General features: G+C 40.0%; 1 protein-coding gene across 4 annotated transcripts in view; it reads left to right on the forward strand.

The window, feature by feature from the left end:
* Positions 1-3,551: 3,551 nt before the first annotated feature.
* The window catches only part of Anapc1 (anaphase promoting complex subunit 1), a 72,425-nt gene continuing 51,791 nt past the window's right edge, over positions 3,552-24,185 (forward strand). For 2 of the 4 annotated variants that reach the window (XM_023563001.2, XM_003465068.5), the window contains exons 1-14: positions 3,552-3,793; positions 5,080-5,316; positions 6,510-6,671; positions 12,364-12,415; positions 12,612-12,712; positions 13,487-13,566; positions 14,924-14,997; positions 16,912-17,057; positions 17,257-17,477; positions 18,245-18,454; positions 19,904-19,999; positions 22,135-22,225; positions 22,318-22,383; positions 23,162-23,290. In XM_023563001.2, coding sequence (XP_023418769.2) covers positions 5,104-5,316; positions 6,510-6,671; positions 12,364-12,415; positions 12,612-12,712; positions 13,487-13,566; positions 14,924-14,997; positions 16,912-17,057; positions 17,257-17,477; positions 18,245-18,454; positions 19,904-19,999; positions 22,135-22,225; positions 22,318-22,383; positions 23,162-23,290 — 1,641 coding nt within the window. In that variant the 5' untranslated portion in view covers positions 3,552-3,793; positions 5,080-5,103. Of the gene's footprint in view, positions 3,794-3,910; positions 4,144-5,079; positions 5,317-6,509; positions 6,672-12,363; positions 12,416-12,611; positions 12,713-13,486; positions 13,567-14,923; positions 14,998-16,911; positions 17,058-17,256; positions 17,478-18,244; positions 18,455-19,903; positions 20,000-22,134; positions 22,226-22,317; positions 22,384-23,161; positions 23,291-24,185 lie in introns of those variants that run through there. The other 2 variants (XM_023563003.2, XM_023563002.2) reach the window with 2 other exon arrangements.

Consider the following 24,185-nt stretch of genomic DNA (forward strand, 5'->3'; position numbering starts at 1 on the left):
TTGGTCATTTTCGTTTTTATCGGTACCAGGGATCGAACTCACGACTGCCTGCTTGCAAGGCAGGCGCTTATGCCGCTGAGCTAAATCCCCAGCCCTTCCTCAGGCTTCTAATTCAGGCCTTAGCTCTTCAGCAGGTGAAATCTCCACTCAAAGACAAATATTGCAGAAATTTCCCTTTCCTTGAAGAAGTCATTCCTGAAATTTTTTTTCACTTTTTTTTTTTTTTTTTTTTTGGTCTTTTTCGTTTTTATCGGTACCAGGGATCAAACTCACGACTGCCTGCTTGCAAGGCAGGCGCTTATGCCGCTGAGCTAAATCCCCAGCCCTTTCTCAGGCTTCTAATTCAGGCCTCAGCTCTTCAGTAGGTGAAATCTCCACTCAAAGACAAACATTGCAGAAATTTCCCTTTCCTTGAAGAAGTCATTCCTGAAATTTTTTTTCACTTTTTTTTTTTTTTTTTTGGTCTTTTTCGTTTTTATCGGTACCAGGGATCGAACTCACGACTGCCTGCTTGCAAGGCAGGCGCTTATGCCGCTGAGCTAAATCCCCAGCCCTGAATTTTTTTTTTCTTCAGTACTGGGGATTGAAGAACATGTCCTTCATACTGAGCTATATCACTAGTCATTTATTTGTTTGTTTGTTTGTTTATTCATAAATTTTCAAGATCTCATGAAGTTGCTAGATTGCCCATGTTGTGTTTGCATTTGTAATCATTCTGCGTTAGCCTCCAAGAGTACTGGGATTACAGGCATGAGCCACCTGCCTGGCTTCTTGAAATCTTTTGTTGACTACTTTTTTGAGCTGCTTTTTCTTAAATAGACAGTTTTTTTTTTTTTTTTTTTGGTCCTGGAGATCAAACTCATCACCTTGTGCCTGCCAGGCAGGTGCTGTATTGCTGAGCTACATCCCTAGCCTTGGACTGTTCATTTTTTTCACACATCCCAATACTCAAGATCCCAAGAGGTAAGAGTTTACTTAGATTATATATAAAGTGGAACTTCAACACGCAAATAACTGTGGAAGGCTCCCCGTAGTGAGGGGCAGCCTCTGACTGACAGTTCACAAAATACTGAAGGCCGGAGGCCTAAAATCATAGCAAATCAAATCCTCAGAATCAGAACCTTCTCAGATTTGTGAGCCTTGATGATCTCACAGCTCTGAGTAACACACTGATTTGCAGCCTTGTGAGATACGAAGAGTGGACTCCTGACCCACAGAAATGGTGACATAATAATGTATGTGTCATTTTAAGCCACAAAGATTATAGTAATATTGTTATGTAGCAGTAGTGACACATGCAAAGACATACATTTTGTTACAGATTAAAAGTGAGAAATAGGGATTTTATTTATACAATTTTTATTTTACAATACCAATTACAGATTAGGAATTCTGCTACCTATTGGAGAGGATATATCCTCAAAAAACATCTACTTTAAGCCAGGTTCAGCGCTGCATATTGTTCCAGCTTTTTGAGAGGCTGAGGCAGGACGATCACAAGTTTGAGGCCAGCCTGGGCAACTTAGTTTGACTTTGTCTCAAAAGATAAATGGTGGGAATGTAGCTCAGGGCCACGGTCCTGGGTTTAATCCCCAGTACTACCAAAAAGATTTTATAAGTCTATCTTTATCTGTGTCCAAAACTAATTTCACGAGCAGTGTAGTTAATAATGCTGGTTTGGAGGACCCAGCAGACATGCAGCCTGCAGGAGTCTGCACAAGGACATTTGCACCTCAAGTGCCAGCACGAAGGAAATGGAATGATAATGGACATAACAGGAATTGTTTGTCCTCTGAAATTCTTGGATTTGTGGTTTGAATCCCCATGGGTGGCAGCAGATGCAGAAATACTTTCTCAAAAGAGTTTGTTACATCATGAATCTATGCAGTGCTGTTGTGACACTGGAGTGCTGTGTGGGACAGAAAGTCTTGGCCACCACTTTGTAGGAAGCACAGCACAGCTTTAGAGCTCAGAGGATGAGTTTTTGGGAGCACTGGAGGGGACTATCGGTGTAGATCGTGCTGTCTTCCTAGAGGACATTGGCTGAAGCCACAAACAAGCTCCTTGAGGGATTTGAGCAGAGAAGGGAATTCTCTGGGGAGGAACTGGAGGGAATCTTTTCAGTGACCTGCATACACTGGACCTATAACAGCGTAAGACTCTGCAGACTGTGCTACCAGTGCTCCCTAAAAAGTACAACTGAGGAAAGAAGGGTGAGTGCTGAAGTTTGAGCCTACGACAAAGAGAATGAAAGAAAGGGGAAAGAGCAGGGAAAGACGGCAAACAAGGTACCATTAATTTGATTTCCTTTGAGAGCAGGGACTTCTGGACACATTTTGATTTTAGGTAAATGACAAAAGGCAATGTACTCAAAAAGATCTAAGACAATTCCAGGTACCAAAAAAAAAAAAAAAAAAAGTTCTAAAAGAGGCTTCTTGGTCTTGGAGTTCAGCCTCCTGAGAAAACGTATTTGAGGGAAGCCTTGAAGGACGATCAGGTGTGGTGAATCCCTGTAGACAACTTTGGTGAAGATGCAAAATTCCAGCCAACATTACATTTTTGGGTAAAGAACTGGAACTTTATTCACTAGGCAGTAGGAAGTCTGTCAATAGTTTTAGTCTGGAGATAAGGTACCAGACAATGAGATTGGAGCAGAAGAAAACACAAGACATTCCTCAATTAACAACCGAGTTAAGTTACTGAGCCTAGATCTTTAAAAGAACTGGTTGCTAAATGAGGAATTGCCTATAGTATGTACAGTACAATATTCAGAACAAAGAAATGGTCAAAGGAAACTCCTACTTGTGACTTTGCTTCTATTTGAGTACCTCTTTCACACAATACTGTAATGTGTAACAGAACATAAAGCTACACGATTGTACAATCACCAAACTTACAGTACTGTATAAACAAGGTGTACTCTACCCCCCCCAACTGAGGCTCTGTCAACAAAATATACACAACTGTATGAAAAATAAAAACAAGTCCTAGGTCCAAGTAGCCCGTTGTAAGTCTGCACAGTCGTTAAGCAGGTGGGTCGTTAAAACGAGGAATATGTGTACTCCCAGTCTCACAGTGTGGGGCTGTACAGGTGAACCCCACAAGCAAGGAAGCAAGAGGGGTGTCTTAATCGGGGTCAGTGAACGGCCTGGGGAAGTGTCTGCGAACACAGAAAACTGCATACGTCCACATCTGTCAACTTTTCAGAGTCCGGACCCCAGCATGCACCGCACAGAGAAAACCAAGCATCTTCCCTCGGACTACCAATCCCCAATCTGTAGGTCAAGGGGCAGAGGCGAAACCAGCCAAAGCTGCCTAACTCAGAGTTAGGAAGCAGTTCAAGGCCTAAGGTCATGATCTGCAAAAACGTGAATGCGTAGGGTATTAAACCAGTCATTGAATTGACGGTAGCACAGTCTTCTCGCGTTTGGAGAATCCACCTGGTGTCCAGAAAGTGAAAAAAACCTGGCGGCAAATTCCAGCCATAGCCGCATCCCAGCAACTGCGCAGGCTCCAGGACCGCGGGACGCCGGGCGCGTCTGCGAAGCCCCGCCCCGCCGCGAGGCAGCAAGGGAAAAGCAACATGGACGCGTCCATTTGAACGTCTTGCACGCCTGCCTGTCTTTAGCAGTACTCTGCTGCTTCTACCCATTCTTCCTCCAGAATAAAGGAGGAAGAGGGGATGAGAAGCTTTGCCGGCCGAGGAGTCATCGTGATCGATCTGCCGCTCGGCCCCCGCGCTTCCAGGGAGTTGCCGGGGCTCGCCGCGCCGGACGCGTCCCGAGTCACACAGGTACGGACCGGGCCTGCAGCGCAGGCTGCTCCATCGCCTTTCCCTAGACGTTCGTATCTCCCGGGGGCTAGTTCGCGCCCAGTGACCTGGAGGGGCGGGGACCCGAGGGCGGGGCCTCAGGGCCGGCCTGTCTGAGCAGACTCCCGGCCTGCAGGCTGGGTTTTTTGGGGTGCGACTTCAAGCTCACAGAGCCAAACGCAGCGACCCATGGAGGGCCCCAGCTTCCCGCAGCCCCTCGGAACAGGTTTGCAGAGGCTCAGCTGTAAAGAAGCTGGGGAAGCTCTGCCTTTTTGTGGGGACTCCATTCAAAGTTCCTTCTAGTATATTCGCTGCTGAAGCGAGAACTCAAGGTTCTTTCTATATGCATTTGGTTTCCTGTTTTTGACAGGGTAGTGTTTGTTCCTAGTAATCATTATTGACATTTTGATTTATAGCATGTCAACTTAGTGTGTTGCTGTTTGTGCCATAATAATGACACATTTCTAAAATTTTGGGGTGCTGTATTGAGTTGCCTTAATCAGTATAAAAGATGTCGTACTGTGAAAATAGTATCTAATAATTCTGTAGTTTTCTCGTAGGTGGTAGGAGAATAACGTTACAAACTTGATTAATGACAAGTTGAAGTCGCAAGGTTTTTAAATATTTGAGTCTTGTTAAATAGAATATAGGAGGTCCAACTAAATTTTGAACTTTTAAAAAAAGTTGTAAGGTACCTTTTTAGTTATCTCAACTAGAAATGGTCTCAGTGCTGACTGATTTCTAGGACTTGAATAAAACACACCTGTTTTATATCTTGTGCCTTTTGTAATTAACATAGGCATAACATTTAATTCACAGTGAAATAACTTTGAGGCTTAGGGGAGCTGCTTAGGAACTACAGAAGCTCTGGGGTGTTTGTGCAGCAAAGAAAACAAGACCTTAAAAGAGAAATCTAAGTAAAATTTAGTTAAACCTTATTAGTCTTGAATGCTGTTTAAACCCTAGAGGTTGTCTGCAGTGCTGACATCAGTTGTTTATCGAGTTCTGTGTTTTAGGATTACAGCTTCAATGTGATGTCATGAAATTCATTTTTTAAAAATTGTAGATGTCTCAAGAGAAAGAACCCACTCCCACCTCATATACTATATTATACAAAGTCAGTTTTACCAGCTGGCACCTCATATGTGTGGAAATGTTTGAAAAATATAGTAGTGTGTTTCCACTGCAGCTCATTCACATCTCTGTAGTAATAAACTGGTTTTGATTAGACTTTAGAAGCTGACCAGAATGTGTTTCAATTCATACAGAAATAATGGTGATATTTGGAACCCATGTCGAACTTCTATGAAGAAAGGGCAACAATGATTGCAGCCGGGGATTTGCAGGAATTTGTTCCTTTTGGTCGAGACCACTGCAAGCACCACCCTAATGCTTTGAATCTTCAGCTTCGCCAGCTGCAGCCAGCCTCTGAATTATGGTCTTCTGATGGTGCTGCTGGCCTGGTGGGATCCCTTCAAGAGGTTACAATCCATGAGAAACAGAAGGTGCTATTAAAATTTCATTTTATTTTTGAAATGTAGACTGATCTGACTTGCTTGTAGTTTTAAGACTAAACAAATGCAACTCAGAAACGAATATGATAACCTCTTCTAGGATAAAGGTTAAGGTTTGGTAATTTCAGTGAGTGTAAAATGATCGAGTTCATTGTGTTCGTGTCTTAGCAGCTGCCTGTTTGGACATACTGATAGCTTGTGCCTTTATAAGAAGAGTCAAGTTGTATACTATGATTATGGTTCACTTCAAAAGTCTTTCTCATTGTTTCATATATAGGGATCAGATTTTATGTTAACTTGGTTAAATAGCAGAGATTAGAAATGGTCCCTGCTAAGAACCATGTTTCTAGAGGAGGGAAGAAATGTCATATAAGAAGATAGAATAATATTTCTTAAATAAGGGGTTCTTAAATGAGGTGTCTGCAAAATCAGTCCTTTCTGTGTTTTTCATTTTTCTCCAGTGCTGGGGATCCAACCCAGATTGTTGCTCAATGTTAAGCAAGAACTCTACCACTGAATTACTCCTTCAGTTCCTTCCTGCATTATTAAATTTTTTAAAATCCCTCTGGGATATGGTTAGAATGTATATACATTAGTTAGAAATTGAGATTTTTCTTTCTTTCTTTTCTTTTCTTTTTTTTTTTTTGGGTGCCTTGTGCTTGCCAGGCAGGCACCATGCCAATGAGCTGTATCTTGGGGGACAAGAGAAGGAAAGCGAATGCATGTGTATGCAGCTGTGAAGCAGAAAAGTCTGCGTTGTGCAGAACTCTCCCAGCAGTCCCCATGTGTACCACTCTCTCTGCCCTCTGCAGACTTAGTCTGTACTTTTAGTCTCACAAGCATGTGATTTCATTTTTGATCTATAGAAAAAAGCTTAATTTGTATTTTTGGCAGAGTGACACAGAGATATAAAACACTTACTATAGAGAACTCTTTCCAAGGGCCTGGGGATTTAGCTCAGTGGCATAAGCGCCTGCCTTGCAAGCACGCCGTTGTGAGTTCCATCCCCAGTACCGATTGAAAAAAAAAGAGAGAGAACTCTTGTTCCTGAAAATCTTCTAAGGCATAATTTACCCACATAGTCTATTCTGTTGATCAATGCCCCAGACAAATGAATCTTGCCTTCAGACTATTGGGGGAAAAAAAGAATACTTGAACATGCCTTTCATATGTTGATTTTTCAGGAAAGCTGGCAGCTAAGGAAAGGCGTAAGTGAAATCGGAGAAGAAGTGGACTATGATGAGGAACTCTACGTGGCTGGGAATATGGTGATCTGGAGCAAAGGGAGTAAAAGCCAGGCACTGGCAGTTTATAAAGCGTTTACAGTTGACAGTCCTGTTCAGCAGGTGAGTAGGTCTGCATTTCAACAGTAGATCACCTGTTTAACACATCATTTGTTTCTTTTATAAAGCTTTTGTTTTAAAATTGAACAGAAATAGTAAAAATAGTGTAGAGTGCCAGCAGCTAGGCATGCATTTTGACATGCAGTGAAGTTAATAGCAGGACAATAAGAATTTCATTTTACATTCTTTACCCTGTCCTTTGCTGATACTGCCCTTGGATACTTTAATTTGTTATTGTCAACAAAAATTGGTAAAGGGTTAGGGATGCAGAAATATTTTTCAACACGTGACTGTTTTAATGTTAAATATAAAAATTGTTGGGCTCATAACAATAATCAGAGGGAGGAAAGGAACAATGAACTTGCTGCCATTGCAGTTGACTATTATACCTCTTTTCACAAAATTGGTAATTAGAGGGGAGGAGTTAAATACTTGCTGTGTCTTCAGGAAGACTCGGAACTCATCTCCATGTGATGAATGAAAACTTTACTTACAGAAGAATGTCAGTGAGTACTTGTAAATGTAGAAGGAATGGTAGTCAGGAAATCACCATTCTGTAACCTCTGGTGTGATAATTGATCCCAGGAAGATTATAAATTATTACTAACACTTGTTTTTTTTTTTTTGGTCTTTTTGAGACAGGGTCTTATTATGCAGTTCAGGCTGGCCTTGAGCTCAGTTTGTAGCCAAGGCTGGTCTTGAACTAACAATGATCCTCTTTTCTCAGCTCCCGATGCTGGGATTCCGGGTGTGTGCTACTATGCCTGGCATTACTAACACTTGCACAAAAAGTATATCATCATGGCACTGAGGTGCACTGTGTAGTTTACTTGCTAAGTGTGAAGGAGCACGGGCACCTCTGCTCTGGAGTCACCTTTTTGTCTCCACCTCAGCTGATTGAGCTCAGTAGACGAGCGGGATGCAAGACTGCTGTGTGGCTTCAAACATAACGCAGAATCAGGTGCCTGATGTTATCCACTGAATTTCCTTTCCAGGAACACTTACCTTGAATTTGTAGACCTAGCTTCCTGTCTGTAGGAAATATGAGGACTCGAAGATTATGTTGTAAAGTACCATGAGATGAGGAGTGGGTTGGAGGTCGAGATGAGTTAAGACAGCAGAAGTTTATAATGACTGAAGTGGACTGATGAGAACTCATTGTCTTCTTGTGTTTAGTATGTATTTGCCATCATAAAAAAGTTTAAAGAAAAAACTACAAGGAAACTAATAATCAGACAAATCCAGAGTATGAGTCTCTATTCTTTCTGATCTCTTTAAAAAAGTCATGGAGGGCTGGGGCAGAAGCGCTTGCCTGGCAATTGCAAGGTCCTGAGTTTGAGTCTTGGTATAAAAAAAAAAAATCATGGAGAAAAAAAACTGATGAAAGAAGAGCAAAACTGACATTTCCAAGTTCAATATGTTTGAACCTTGTAAAATGAACTTTGGTTGACTCCTGGTTCTAGACAATTGGCTACAAAAAGGTATTTTTTGGTGAGAAGTTGGAAAAATTGAAAGAGGACCAGCTATTAGGTAATATTAGACTTATTTTTTTCTTAATGTGATAGTTCTGTGGTTTTATAGAACATCTTTGTTTTTAGGAAATGGATGATAAAGTGTGATGATTTATGTGCAATTTACCTACAAGTGGAGGCCAGCTGTGGTGGTACATGCCCTTATAAGATCTCAGCACGAGGTGACTGAGGAAGAAGGACTACAAATTCAAGCCCAGTGAGACCCTTTCTCCAAATAAAAATAAAAAGGCCAGGAATATTAGTCAGTGCAAAGCCCCTCATTCAATCTCTGGTACTGCTAAACAAATACATTTGTTTACAAGTAGTCAGGAGTCTCTCAGCCCACAAATGCTAAAGTGCACACATACATAAACATAGTAAAATGTTAGTGGTTGTTGAATTTAGGTGAAATAGATATTCACTGTCTTTACCTTTTCTTGAAAGGTTTCTGGATGAAAAATTAGGGGAAAAATACATTTTATAGTAGGTGAATTAGAGGACTGGCTGTTGAGAAGAGGTTTTTGGGAGCTCTAATATTGCATTCCTCACTTATAAATACTGAAACTTGTAGTTGGACAGTACTCTCCCTTTCTTTACACATTTCCTGTTAGGCATGGTACTGTATTTATTGGAAAGGAAAAACTGAATTTTTGAAATTTTGAAAACAGATATGAAAGTATCTTTTGTCTAGGAATGTTGAAGCCAGTCGTCTTCTTGAAGATAATATTTTCCCCATGTTGCCCATGTAGTTAAGTTAGTATAGAAGGGAAAAGTAAATTTGATGACATCCAAAGAGTTCTTTACTTTGTGTTCCCATCTTCATTTTTCTAAGAAATAGCTTTTTACTAAATTCCATGGATATTCAGTTATCCCCTTTATTCTAAATCTCTTTTGTATTACCATTATTTCTAATCATAAGATTTGGAATCATAGGGTTTGGAATTTCAGTCCTTTTGGTCTGGAAAATACATTGTGAGTATTGTTGGTAATGTGGAGAAGGATAGTGGCATCAGGAATGTGTGACTCAAAGTTCATTATTTATTCTTTGAATTGTCCTGTTAGTGTTAAGTGTTACTCTTCAGCATTGTGCCAGATCCTGGGCTCAAAGATGAACACACTTTTGCCACTGAATGGCTTCTGTAGCCTTAAGTTGAGAAACCAAAGTACTGCTTCCTAGGGACTGAGCAACAGTGTGTCTGCAGTACTGTGAGAGTCCAAAGGATGGCGCTCTGAAGGGGAGTGTTTTCTGTGAAGATGCTATTTTGAATTGAAATACTTGCCTACTTCAGAATGGCTGCACACAGGTTGAGAGTGTGGAGAGATGTAAGTGGGTACTGAGTGAATCTAAACTGAAGGACCTTGCATGTAAATCAAGGAATTTGGGTTTTATGTTATATACAGAAAGGAGTGTGGCAAGGGTTTTTTTTTGTTGTTGTTGTTTTCTTTTGTTTAGTTTTTGGTCTTTTTTTTTTGTCTTTTTCGTTTTTATCAGTACCTCACGACTGCTTGCTTGCAAGGCAGGCGCTTACACCGCTGAGCTAAATCCCCAGCCCCTGTTTTTGGTCTTTTTGAGATAGGGTCTCACTGTGTGGTTCAAGCTTGTCTTGGGCTCACTTTGTAGCTCAGGCTGGTCTCAAACTTGCAACGATCCTCCTGCCTCAGCCTCCCAAGTGCTGGGATTACAGTATGTGTCACCGTGCCCAGTTTGTAGTAAGGATTTAAAAATGGAATATGTGATCAGTTTTGTAGTAGGCAGCATTGTCAGGTGAAACATTGTCAGGGACATTATTTTCTGGTAGTTTTGTTGAAAGATTGGTGCTTAGAAGAAAGGGAAGACAGGTAAGAAACAAAATTGTACAAGATGTGAATGGGACTATTTTTTTTTTTTTATTTTTCAATTTTTTTTGAGGCAGAATCCCCCTATGTAGGGCAGGCTGGCCTTGAGCTTGCTTATGCATCCCAGGGTGGCCTCAAACTCCTAGCAGTCCTCCTGCCTCAGCCTCCTGAGTGCTGTGATTACAAGTGTGGGCCACATATCTGTCACTGGTGGTCTCTTAAAATATCAGAATTATGAGAGATACCAAAATATTTAGCCTTAGGAACTGAGGGGCCTGGCATTAAAAAAAAAATTTGAGATTGTACCACATGCAGCATAGAACTTGGAAATTTGATACTGGAGCACAGTTCCATTGCGTGTTTTTCTTCATGAATTCTTGTTTGCTAGAATACTATTAAAAACTCCTCCACCAAATAATAAAAAAAAAAATCCAATTTAAAAGACTTAAACATTATTCTAAAGAAGATGTACAAATAAACAATTAGTCCATCAAAAGATGCTCACCATACCCGGTACTAGGCAAGTGCAGATTTCAAGTACAGTGAGATACCATGATAATAAAAGCAGAAAAGTAACAGGTATTGGTGAGACTGTCCAGAAACCGGAGCCCAGCACATAGCTGTTTGGGATGTAAGAAAGCTACTGTGGAAAACAGCCTTGAACTTTTTCAAAAAGTTTTATTTAGGATCACTGTATGACTCAGCAGTTCTACTTCTAGGTACAGTGAATCCCCAATTTAGGAATGAGTTCTGTTCTAGGAGAATGTTGCTAAGTCAGACTCACTGGTGGGTCCCACAGAGTGAGTCACACACCTTGACACAGATGCGCAGTGTGCGCTGCTTCCTGGCAGTCTCCTGCATCAGCACGCTTCTCCTGTTGCTTTTGGGCCTCCTGGGCTCTGACCGAGCGTTGTGCAGGAAGCACACAGTGACAGGATGGCCAGTGTCTGGCAGACAAGTGAGCCACTTCTGTGACTTGTTCGTAATGTGAGATCCATTTGTATCTGAAAATTCACAGCTCAAATGTTCTTAGGTGGGGACTTACTGTATATAAACAAAAGAACCAGAAGTGGGGACTGCAGAGGTCACTCCTGCCAGTGTCCACAGAATTAATCCATGTAGCCCAGCAGATAAATGGATGAACAAAAATGTTGTATATGCAAACAATGGAATATTATTCCAGTTTAAAAAGGGAGAAAATACTGATGCACAGCACCACATGGGTGCACCTTGAAATGTCATGTTAAGTGAAATAAAGCAGACGCTGAAGGACAGGTATGTGACCCTAAATAAAACAGGATACCCAGCGGATGCCAGTTTATAGAGCAGGTGGAACAGAAAGGCTGGGGTCAGGGTGAAGTGGGGACTTACTGTTCAGTAAATGGTAGAGTTTCTGTTTGGGATAAGGTAGAGTTATGGAAATATATTGTGAGGGTGTATAACACTGTGACTGTATTTAATAATGCCACTGAATTGTACACTTAAAAATGGTTAAGATCAATTTTGTGTGGAGTGTGTTTTGTCACACTAAAACAACATAAAAATTTCATTCAGTAATTTCAATAAGTGAGTGTCAAGCAGGCCAGTTAATGCTTGCTGATTTTTCTAAGTTTATATTTTGTAAGGTGGCCCTGGCTGGGGATTGAGCTCAGTGGTGTAAGTGCCAACCTGGCAAGTGTGACGTGAGTTTGATCCCTGGTACCAAAAGGGGGGAAAAAAAAGAAGGCCTTTAACAAAAGTAAATGTTAGTGATTTTGGCACTTGGAGAGGCAGAAGGATCACAAGTTTAAGCCCAGCCTGGGCAACTTAGTGACTTAGAGAGAAACTATATCAGAATAAAAATAAATTAGAAAGAAAGGGCCAGGGATGTAGCTCAATGTAAAGGCCTTGGGTCCAGTCTCAAGTACCGTTAAAAAATGAAGGAAAATGTTAGTAGTTTTAAGTATTCTTTTCTTAATTGAGTCTGCAGAGAATCTGACAATAAGATTGGGTAAGTTGAGAGATTGTGAATAATATAACAATTTTAAACTCTTCAGGTGGTCCTCATTTTTGTACAGGTATGCCACTGAGCTAAATCCCCAGCCCCTACTGGAGGGTTTTTGATTTTTATCTTCCCTCTTCTTTCAATAAAATCAAATTATAAATCTCTTTTTAAAAATTTTTTATTTTATTTTATTTTTTTGAATTGTCAATTAGTCTAATCTTATTTTTCCTTATTTTTGTTTGTTCCCATAATGTACATGTTGAGGAGGGTGGGAAGGTGTTACGTGGGTGCCATCATTTGGCTGTTAGTTAAGGTTGTTATTTAGATGCAGTTTTCTCAGGTAAGTGTTTTGTTTTGATTTTAGGCGTTGTGGTGTGACTTCATTATATCACAGGATAAGTCTGAAAAGACCTACAGTAAGTTTTTGAAATCTTATTTCTTTTATGATAATTCTAAATGTTTATCTTAATTTTTTTCCATTCAGAATAAATAGCTACTAAGAATAATGTTTTAATCTAGGAACTTTCACATTGTGAACTAAAGAATTCGTATTGTTAGGACTGAACTGCTTAGGGAGAAAGAACCCATAAACCTTGTACTCTTTCTTTTCAGGCAGCCACGAAGTAGAAAAATGCATATGTATATTGCAAAGTTCGTGTATAAACATGCATAGCATAGAAGGAAAAGATTATATAGCTTCCTTACCATTTCAGGTAAATGTGAATGCTTTACAATCTTTTGCATGTGGCTCATTGAGCATTCTTAAATTAGTTTCAGTGATATGTCTTAATGTCTTATAATCAAGAATATTGTTTTTATTTTATTCAAATGAATTAACGTGGCTGGGGATTTAGCTCAGTGGCATAAGCGCCTGCCTTGCAGATGCATAGTTGTGAGTTCCATCCCTGGTACCAAAAAAAAAAAAAAAAGAAAAGTGTTCAAATAAATTGACGTAACATAAATGACTTACTGTTTTCTATCTTTTACATAAACTATTTAATAAAGTAAATTATGAGGTCTTTTCTGTGGGGGGTTTTCAGTTTAAATGATACACAAGAAATAATTTTGTAGTCTGCAAGCTGAGGCAGGTGGATCACAAGTTTGAACTCATTCTAGACAGCTTCCCAAGACCATGGCTCAAATAAAAAATATTGCAGTTCTATTAACTCAGACCTGTGAGCAGTCCTGCTCTTTCTGTTGCTACCAGCATCTTTTTAATGTCTAGTGCTGTTGTAAATAGCATTGTATGTGTTGTTTTGGTGCTGGTAAGTATCACTGGTGGGAGTTTCACACTGAACTTCTCTTACTAAATTTTACCCTAGAGTTGCTTTGTTAAAAGTAAATTTTTTCAAAATAATTATCATGTTACCTTGTAAAACTCTTAAATTGGAAGAAAATCTAATGCTCTGACATGTTTCCTAAAAATATTTTGTAAAGAGAGGATCAGTTTTCTTACCTTTGTCTGTCTGCACCCTTTTGCCTGGTAGGTTGCAAATGTTTGGCCCACTAAATATGGACTGCTGTTCGAGCGAAGTACTTCCCACGAGGTGCCTCCAGGTCCACCCCGGTACTCATTTTATTCCATTCAGGGTATTGTTACCTGGGCTTTTAGTGTTGATTTTGAAGTAACTCTATTAACCCAAAAGTTCTTTTAGATCTAAGCATCATGCATTTACCAGCTATATTCACTTGGTAATTAATTATCTATAGGTCCCATTCCCCAATAATATAATTGAATAAACAAGTAGTTTAATGTTAGTAAGACTGGCTTATTTTCATGGTGCTACCTCGGGTAAATCATTAAGATCTTGGGTTGCCCCTAGAGGGCAGAGATGATTTTATGCTAAGAAGAATCTTGTCTAGAGAATGATCCTGGGCTGACTCAAGAGGTGGTAGATGGTCTTATGCTAAGAAGGATCAATGGGAAATCTCAGATGAGTGATACCCACAGTGCCAACCCTCCATTTTATCCCTTAGGAAAGTATGCAGAATCAGCCATTGTGAGTTTCTGGTCCCCAACATCTTACCTTTAGTTTCCTTATCTGTGACAGCAATATTGTCATTGACCTCTTAACTTGCAAAGGTTAAACATGCTAAATGTATGGAAGCTTTGACACTGAGCCTAGTACCGTGTGTTGGGTGCACAGTAAATGGTAGATGCTTACTGGTGCTGTTTTTACTTTGTCTCCTTCTGAATTGTGAACTAGGGCCAGGCATATAGCTCAGCGACATAATGCCTACCTGGCAATCACAAGGTCCTGAGTTTAATTCCTGGTATCTCCACCTCCCTCCCCCCAAATTTTGAGCTCACTGAAGGGCAGGAACATGTAGCACCTGTCATAGTGTGTTGTAAGAGGTAGACACTAAGTGTAGAGAAAATTGCTTACTAATTTAATCTGCTTTGATAGTCTTTCCCCCCTCTTTTTAAAAAAATCTCTGCTTAAAAACTTTGTAAAAGTATTTTTTCATAAGTCTATCCTTTGTAATAAACAAGTATAAGGGACTGTTTCATTCTTAGCTGCAGTAGATACACTGCCACTGAGAGAGGCAAAAAGAGATGACCTTATGCCCAAAACTTGGGGTTCTGTAATGAGATGACTGCTGGTTGCAGATATTTCCTGGTTTCACTCTGTGTATGTATAAAATTACTTCTAGGAATCAGGTAGAAGATACTGTGGAAGGCAGTATGTAAAAAGCTGAGCTGGTTGCTTTTTTTTTTTCTTTTGGTACTGGGCATCAAACTCACAACCATGTGCTTGCAAGGCAGGCGCTCGTGCCGCTGAGCTAGCCTGGCGCTAGATGGTTGCTTTTTGAGATGGAACACTCTTAGCTTTTGTAATCTGAACGCTTTGTAAGGAAAAGTGTGTATAGACCTAATCATCTTGTGTCAGTGTTTGACTGATGATGTGTTTGTTTATTGCTAGAGAACCTTTACCCACTATGTTCAGCATGCTGCACCCATTAGATGAAATAACCCCACTTGTTTGTAAATCTGGAAGTGAGTATTTTTATATTCTTTTACATAGCTATTTTTTTATATTTCTGTTTTTTACTTTGGAAGAGGGAGAGAAACTTAAAGGCTTGTTAGATAACTGACTTCTTTATGAAAAAATAAGATAATTTAAGCATGCTACAAGTATAATTTTATTGTAAAAGTAATAAATATTAAAGCAGGAAGTTGAGTGTAATTGTTCAGCAATTAATTGTTTTAATAAAAATAAAATCATATAAGGGGCTGAGGATTTAGCTCAGTGGCATAAGCGCCTGCCTTGCAAGCAGGCGGTCGTGAGTTTGATCCCAGGTACTGATAGATAAATAAGTAAGTAGGTAAATAAATAAATAAATAAAATCATATAAATCAATGAGGAATACTGATATACCTGTACCTGTACATGGCTTTGTTCCTTAATAATTAACAATTCTTGAATGAACTAAAGACATTTTCTTTTGGAAGGAAGAAATGTAGGGCTTTATGCCTATACTGTGTAAATTCTAGATTTGACTTTCCCTACTCATAATAACATTAATTACTGGAGCCCAGAATGATTTGCATGATTTCTCACAAGTATTTCTAGATGATCATCTTTACATTTTAAGTCTGACCAAACATGACAGGTAATTCCAAATAATGAGAACTTGAAGATAAGAAATATGTTCTTTGGCATTTTGATTTTTAGAACTGTAGCCCAGGTACATATTCTGAAATACTACTAAAATTCTTCTGTTTTATAGGTTTTATCTAGCCTTAGGTTATTTTTGTAAAGTCTGTGACCTAAGAATGGTTTTATTTTTCTGAAAGGTTGAAGAAAAGAAAGATTGTGTAATTGGGTCAGTATGTGGACTACAAAGCCCAAAGTACTTACTCTTTGACCTTTCAGAGCAAAATTTCATTACCTCTTTTGTATTGTGTTGGTGACAACTACAGGCGACCTAAATAAACTTGTTAGAGCCTGTGATTCAATAGTATACAACTCTTGATCATGTTTGTGAATAATACTTAATGACCTCAGGAGTTGCTTATTCATGATGTTGGACATTAGGAATAATAGGGTATAATACTGTTAAGTATGGTATGATTCTAATTTTGTAAAAGCGTGTGAAGGAGGCTGGGTGCAAAGGTGCACACCTGTAGTCCCAACTACTCAGGAGGTTGAGGCAGCAGCATAGTGAAAACCCAGGAGGTCAGGCTAGCTGGGGAAACATGAGACCTGTCTCTGAAAAACAAAAACCAAATCAGGAAGAAAAACTCTGTAAAGCTTTATTTAGCCCTATATTAATAGGAAGGTGGCATTATGGTTGATGGTTATTATTTCTTTTAAAAATAATTAGTATTTTTATAGTCTTTTTTTATGTGGTTCAATATTTTACCTGAAAAGGAGGCGTTTTAGGAAGTGTCAAATAAACCAATCTATGATATTTTAGAAGTAAAAGATGAAAACCAATCTGTGGTATTTTAGAAGTAAAAGGTGGTCTCAGTAGGAAAAAACTTATTTTGCACATGTATAACTATGAAGTAGGAATAGTAGTGCTGCTTGATTAGTTATTATGGAGGGCAGATTTATACAGCAGAAATAAACCAGAAGTCAATCTTTACAAATAGCTGATTACAATTTATAAGTAAGTTGATTGGTGAAGTCTTAGACCGTTTACTTTTAACTGATGAGTTTGAGTCAACACAGATATTCAACATTCAATTGCATGCATATAAAGTTGAAACTTTAATGCTTTTGTTTTTAATGTATTTTGAGTGCAATTGATGCCCATAGTAAATCCAGGGTTAATTACATACTACTTAGCGGCCTGTACTTTAATTGATTTGTTTTCTCTGAATCTTTAGGAATTTAAGAACTTGATTCATAAAGCTTAAGCTTACGCAAGTTCTCTGCCTGATTGTTTCTGCTTTGTTTTTAAGGTCTTTTTGGTTCATCACGGGTACAGTACGTTGTAGATCAAGCAATGAAAATTGTGTTCCTCAACACTGACCCTTCCATCGTCATGACCTATGATGCTGTCCAAAACGTGCACTCGGTGTGGGCTCTGCGGAGGGTCCGGCCAGAGGTGAACAGGAGTCCTTTTCCTTGCTGGGAAGCGTGGTCAGCGCTGAGTCCCCCTGAGTGTGTGGACAAGCCATCTGTGCGATGGCCCGCACTTCGTTAGGAGAGGAGGAATCCTGTGTCCCTACTGCCTGACGTCTGCCTGCGTTCTCACAGGGAAGTCGCTTCTTTATTATTTTTTTCTCTCTCCATTTTTGCTTAAGGAAGAGAATGCCGTCCTGAAGTTCTCCGAACAGGGCGGGACCCCACAGCACGCAGCCACCAGCAGCTCCCTCACAGCACACCTGAGAAGCCTGTCCAAGGGCGACTCGCCCGTGGCATCGCCCTTCCAGAACTACTCCTCCATTCACAGCCAGAGCCGCTCGGCCTCCTCGCCCGGCCTGCACTCGCGCTCGCCGTCCATCTCCAACATGGCAGCCCTCAGGTGGAAGCGGCTCCTGTTTCAACCAGAGCGCCAGCAACGGAGCTTCTTTTCTAGCTTGCTTTATGTCTGGAGGGATTTAAAATGTTGGTTGAGAAGCCTGGGTATTTTTAGGGAAGTTCCTGTTGTCCCACTTGTGCTTCTTTTACTAAGATTGTGGTTTGCTGTGTCACTCCTGCTCTCTGATGAGGCAGACCGAGAAGCTGCTTACGCTGTCATAGGATTGCCAGAGTCCACCGGTGTGTGGCAGCAGTTGGACGGGTATCAGGTCCAAAAATATGTGGTGGTTTTCTTTGGTTTGTTAGTTTTATTTTGATTATTGACACCTGTATATCTTCTGATACGTCTGAATCTTTCTGTGATTGATATACACACACACACACACACACATGATGCTACAGGGACAGAATTTTGTTGATTTGTATGTATCTGACTACAGGAAAATGCTTTAGAGTAGACTTTTTTAGACTATAAATAATTCATTTCAGGAGGAAGAAAATGAGTCTTCAGTTTGGAAAAGATGTATTATTTTACTAGCAATTCTAACTTTTTTTTTTTTTTTTTTTGCAATTCTAATTCTTTAGAAGTTAGTAAAGCACATTGCCATAAACCACTGAACTAGCGATTCCTTTTTAAAAATTTTAATTTCTGATTGGAATTGTGCCAGGGATGCTTTTCTCTGTAGAGCTTTAGGAAGTGTTACTGGAACCTGTGTCCTATGAGCCTGCCTTGCTTAACCGTGCTGCCCTCCCTGTCTGTCTGTTTTGCAGCCGTGCTCACTCTCCTGCCTTGGGGGTGCACTCCTTTTCAGGGGTGCAGAGGTTCAGCCTTTCGGGCCATAACCAATCTCCAAAGAGACACAGCATTTCTCATTCTCCGAATAGTAATTGCAGTGGCTCCTTTCTTGCCCCAGAGACAGAGCCAATTGTTCCTGAGTTGTGCATTGATCATTTGTGGACAGAAACAATCACTAACTTAAGGTTTGGAGTCTATAATTTTGTATTTAACGAAAAACATTGCTGTTTGAGAACCTAATGATTGTTAAAGCCTACAACTTTCCTGTTTATTGCTCCACTTTCTAGCTTTCTCTTATGTTTTGAAGGGTTTAGAATTTTTGTTGATAAATTTTGGGTGTTTGTTTTGGGGGAAGTAGCTGTAATCTCAGTTGTGCTTTTACTGAGATGACAGTCTACTATGTCATTTCTCTTTGATGAGGAGAGTTGTAGGCTTGTAAGGGACAGATGGTGGATCCAGTTTCAGTAATGTGTAGCGTGCGTTCCAGGGGTGTGCAGTTCCAGGGGTTCTGTTAACTGTCTGGAATTGTGTGCAGTCGTCTTGTGTGTGAGCGGTGAGGAGCGTGTAGGCCTTTTCCTAAACAGAGGGCTTTAATAATCATTAGGTTCTGGACTGGGTCTCTGACCTGCAAGCAAGTAAAATCTAATGGTGTAGAGACACAAGAGGGACAGGGACTGAAGTCCTGAATGTTTAGAATTCAGGGGCAGGGGTTGCGAAGAGGCAAAGCTAATGCAAGTCAGATGGGGGTGGAGCAGGTAGCATCACAGAACGCAGTTCTAGAAGAAAGAGGTGCTGGCATTGCCAGGTGTTTATGCAGTGTGGCTCTGTGAGGGAGGAGTCCCTGGAGGGCAGTGGGTTTGCTCGTGACCTTGGCCAGAGTGTTTAAGGCTTGGGGAGTGGTAGGGGGAGCAGGTTAGAAAAAGTAAATGAGGGCCAGGGAAGTGAATATAAGCATCTGGACTGTTTAAAGAGTTTGCCTTTGAGAATGAAGCTATAGAACTAGCTAGCAGAAGTCTTAAGGGTCAGGAAGAGTTTTGGTATTGCTGAACTGTACTAGAGAAAGTTAGTCTTTATGAAATTTTACCCCGAAATGCCTTGGTGTATATCTAAAAAGGACGTTTTTCTGATATAACCATAATACCATTTTTACTTCCACCAAATTATGTCACCTAACAATTCACTCACCTCATTTCAAGACTTAAATTTGAGGGGCTAGGGATTTAGCTCAGCGGCATAAGCACCAGCCTTGCAAGCAGGCGGTCCTGAGTTTGATCCCCGGTACTGATAAAAAGGAAAAAAGACCAAAAAAAAAGGACTTAAATTTGAGAGAGAAGGCTGCTAGGACTAAAAGCAGGAAAAGCTGAAAGTACAGTGGGAGGAAATGACTGCTGGACAAGGAGCCAGAAAGGAACAGAGTGGAAAGGTTAGCCGTGAGGAGGAGGAAGTGATGGCTCACGTTACACATACGGGGTGCTGTGGAGTTCACACAGGTGTGCTTTGTCTTGAGGGTTTTTCATGATCAAGTAGTCTTTTAAGTTTCTTGAAGAGTGTCTTCAAAGAATTTTGCAGTAAATAGAAGGTAGGTTTTTTTGGGGTCCGTGCTGATGGTTTCTTTATTAACATATCTGTTGCAGAGAGAAAAATTCACAGGCCTCCAAGGTATTCATTACTTCTGACCTGTGTGGACAGAAGTTCTTGTGCTTTTTAGTGGAGTCACAGCTCCAGTTACGGTATGTCTGTTTCTCCTCAATTTTATGAAAATAATTTAGGGATCCTTCCTCCCTTCTTTCTTTCACTTTTTTTTTTCTTGACTGACTTTTTAAGGAAACAGTTTGTATGCCATAAACTTGATATATCTTGAGTGTATAATAATTTTTAGTAAATTTACAGTTATGCAACCATCACAACAATCCAGGTTTTTTGTTACTGTTTTTTGGTACTGAATTGAACCCAGAACCTTCATAGTATGTCACAATCCCGGACCTTTTTAAATTTTCTTTTGAGAAATGGCTTTACCACATTGCCCAGGCTGCCTCAGACTTTGGCCTCAGCCTCCCACAGTGCTGGGATTACAGGTCAGTGCCGCCATACCCGGGTACTACAGTCCAGTTTTAAATATTCTTATCACTATACAAAGATTTCTTTGTACCCGTTTGGAGTCAGTCTCATTTTCACTGCTGATTTCCAGCAGGCCACCTTGTAGATGTTCTGCCTCTCTAAAGAAGCCTGTTCTGGATTTCACTGCATAAAGACAACTATACAGTCATACAATCAGACTTGTATTTTTTTGGCTTAAGCTTTTTCACTTTTCACTAAGCTTTTTCACTTTTTATGACTCACTATGTTGTAACATGTGTGAATAATTCATTCCTATTTCCATATAATTGTCTGCTGTATAGATATACCACATTTCGTTCATCTGTTCATCAGTTAATGGTTTTGGTTGTTTCTTTTTTTCTTTTTTTTGAGACAGGCTCTCACTGTGCAGTTCAAGCTGGCCTTGAGCTCACTTTGCAGCCCAGGCTGGTCTCAAACTTACAACGATCTTTATGCCTCAGCCTCCTAAGTGATGGGATTACAGGCATGTGCCATGTTTTTCATTTTTTGACAGTTGTGGATTATGCCACTATGAACCTCGGAGCAGAACCTTTGTGTAAATGTACATTATTTCACTTTTGTGAGTAGATAGGAGTATAATTGTTGGATTGAATGGTATTTATATTTAACTTTGTAAGTATTTGATTTCCCTGTAGGCTGTAGCATTCTACATTACTGCCACCGATGTATGAGGGTTCATTTCTCTTTATCCTGGATAACTTTGGATATTATCCTATCTTTAAATGTAGCCATCTTTGTGGGTTTGAAGTGCTTTAAATTTCCATTTTTCTAATACCTTCTGATGTTGGTCATCTTCTCATGTGTTGTTAGACATTCACTTACTTTCTTACATGAAATATCTATTCAGGTCCAAAGCTTATTGATTTATTTTCTCACTTTGAAATCATTAGAGATCACAGAAGGTTTCAGGTGGTGACAGGGTTCTTTGTGGCCTGCGCCAGGGTAACAGTTTACACAGCTGCAGTGCATTATCAGCCAGGAATGAATACCAGTATGACTCTCACACCTGCCTTCAGATTTCATCAGTTTATGTCCACTCGCCTATGTGTGTATGTTAAGAATTCCATGCAGTCTTCTCACATGTGTACATTTGTGTAAATGCTCCTTCAATCAGGATGCAAAATACCTTTATCAACTTCAAAGATTTCCTCAGTGCCACCCTCGGGTAGTCATCCCAGGGTGCCCTTTCCATGGCCCCTGTAGCCCTCAAACCTTGATAATTTGTTCTCTATCACTGTAATTTTGTCATCTGCGAATGTTACATAAACACAATCATTCAATGTTTAACCTTTCAAGGCTGTCCTTTTTCCACTCTGCTTAATACTCTTTTTATAAAAGAATTCAGAAGTATAACTATATTAATTTTTTATATACATATACAAATACAAACACACATATACATAGATTGTTTCAGCTTCTCACACTAATGAGACAGTATGATGTTTCCATGTGTGTGTTATTTGTTTCACTAATGAGTATGGTCTCAAGTTGTATCCATTTACCTATAGAAGTCTCCAGTTTATCCTTCTTTATGACTGAGTACTACTCCATTGTAGAAAAATCCCACATCTTTTTTATCCATTCCTCAGTGGATGGGCGTTAGGGCTGTTTCCAGGCTCTGGCTGTTACAAACTGTGCTCTATAGCCATGGGTGCACTTCTGTTGCTGTGGTTGCATAATACTCTTTAAGACTGACTCATTGTTGCATGTGTTAATAGTTAATTTCTTTTTTCATTTTACTGTTTAGCTGTATCAAGTTTCAAGAGAGTAATGATAAAACCCAGCTCATCTTTGGCTCTGTCACCAACATACATGCAAAGGACGCAGCACCAGTGGAGGTAAATGCACGCATATTTCTTGAGAAGTTGAAAATTATTTCACAATTATTAATATTCTCAGATCAGAACAAGAATTTTTGTCCTTTTTAAAGAAAATAGATACCATGCTGGTCCTGGAAGGCAGTGGAAACCTGGTGTTGTACACAGGCGTGGTTCGGGTAAGTGCCAAGTGACACTTTGTGCTTTATGTAGTAGGACTACTTCTTTTATAGATTAAGTTGAAAATGAAGTTTCTCATGTTGACTGGTACTGAGCCAAGTGTCGTAGCAGACACCTGTAATCCCAGCACTTTGCCAGCAAAATTCCAGCAAAATTGCCACGAACTCAGGGCTTTGCTGTGCTCCATAGGGAGTTTAAGGCCAGCCTGGACTATGTAGAAAGACCCTGTCAGGAAAAAAAAAAAACCCACAGATGATGTGGACTGGTTCTAATTTGCATTGGCAATGTGAACCTGGCACAGATGGGAAGCCTTTAATAAATATCGATGTATTGTGGTTGTGTAAGTACTGAGAATTGAACTTACTTAGGACCTCATGCTGGCCAGGAGGACGCTGCGCCACTAAATTAAATCCCCAACCCCCAACAAGGTAGATTTGTAAGCAAGCAAAAAAAAAAAAAAGCAAAACAGCCTGCAAAGTAAACATTTGGAATCAATTCAGGACATGAAGGCAGCCGTGAGAGTGCAAGTAAAGGTGCTCATAAAGAGGAGCAGAACTACTTCAGAAGATGACACGAACAGTGGGATAAGTGTGTTTGAAGTGAGGGATGTTCGTGGCAATGTGCTTTTACTGCAGTAAATGTTTTTAAAAATTCTTTGTGGTATTCATTGTATTTTTTGATCATGCCTTGTATGTGCCCTAACACTTTAGCTAAGAATATGGTGCATTCAGTAAAGCTAATGCATATTTTTTGCCAACGTCTCTCTGTTGTTCACAGGTGGGAAAGGTCTTTATTCCTGGCCTGCCAGCTCCTTCGCTGACCATGTCCAACACAATGCCTCGGCCCAGCACGCCGCTGGACGGTGTTAGCACTCCCAAGCCTCATAGTCTGGGATCATTGGATGAGGTAAGAGATGAATTAGATGTTGTCAAAAATTAGTATTATCTTAAGGAAATTTTATTAAACGTTCTTTCCATGGTCAACTTAATGTTATATAATGCTTGTAGAATAAGTGGTTTCAGACACAAATGATGGTTTCCGTATGTTCCCGTTCCTTTTGATGTGTGTGGTACTCTTTGAAGGTGGTAGAGACATGAAAATGTTACATTCTTTTCCATCTGGAAATTTCACAGTTTACTTGGGTGGATTCTGTCTGTGTAAGAAATTATAACTTAAGGTATGCTATTAAGACTTACGAATGAAGAACCAGAAATACCCAGTAGGTTCCCTGCTGGGAAGGTGAGACAGAACCAAAGCCTCGTCTCTGAGTGACACATTGGACTTGGCTTGGTCCTAGAGGATAAGTTGGGTACGTTTTTTTTAATGAAAAGGCCATTTGGGGGCCTGGGATTTAGCTCAGTGGCTCAAGTGCTTGCTTAGTAAGCGCAAGGTTGTGATTCCATCCCCGGTACTGAAAAACAAAACAAACAAACAAAAAGCAAGGAGGAATCACAAGGCAATGCGTGAAGGCAGGACAATGTAGACCATTTTTATTTGCGTGTCTGCATGACCATTTGCTAACTAACACATACATTAAAGTCTCAACACATCTGTGGACTGAAGACTTAAAAAGTACATCATTTAAGTAGTTGGGCGCAGCAGGACAGGAAGTGGGATGTTAATAATATATTTCAGGCATTTTCTATATGCAAAGCATTAATCTAAGTGCTTTATCAATATTACCTTTAAATGCCTGAAGAACTAATTTCTTTCTTTTTTTTGGGACCGGCAATCGAACTCACGACCTCGCGCTTGCCAGGCAAGCACTTGAGCCACTGAGCTAAATCCCCAGCCCGAGCTA

The sequence above is a fragment of the Cavia porcellus genome, unplaced genomic scaffold, assembly GCF_034190915.1.
Source record: "Cavia porcellus strain 051 isolate PalLab524CR breed Dunkin Hartley unplaced genomic scaffold, mCavPor4.1 scaffold_18, whole genome shotgun sequence".
Taxonomy (NCBI): domain Eukaryota; kingdom Metazoa; phylum Chordata; class Mammalia; order Rodentia; family Caviidae; genus Cavia; species Cavia porcellus.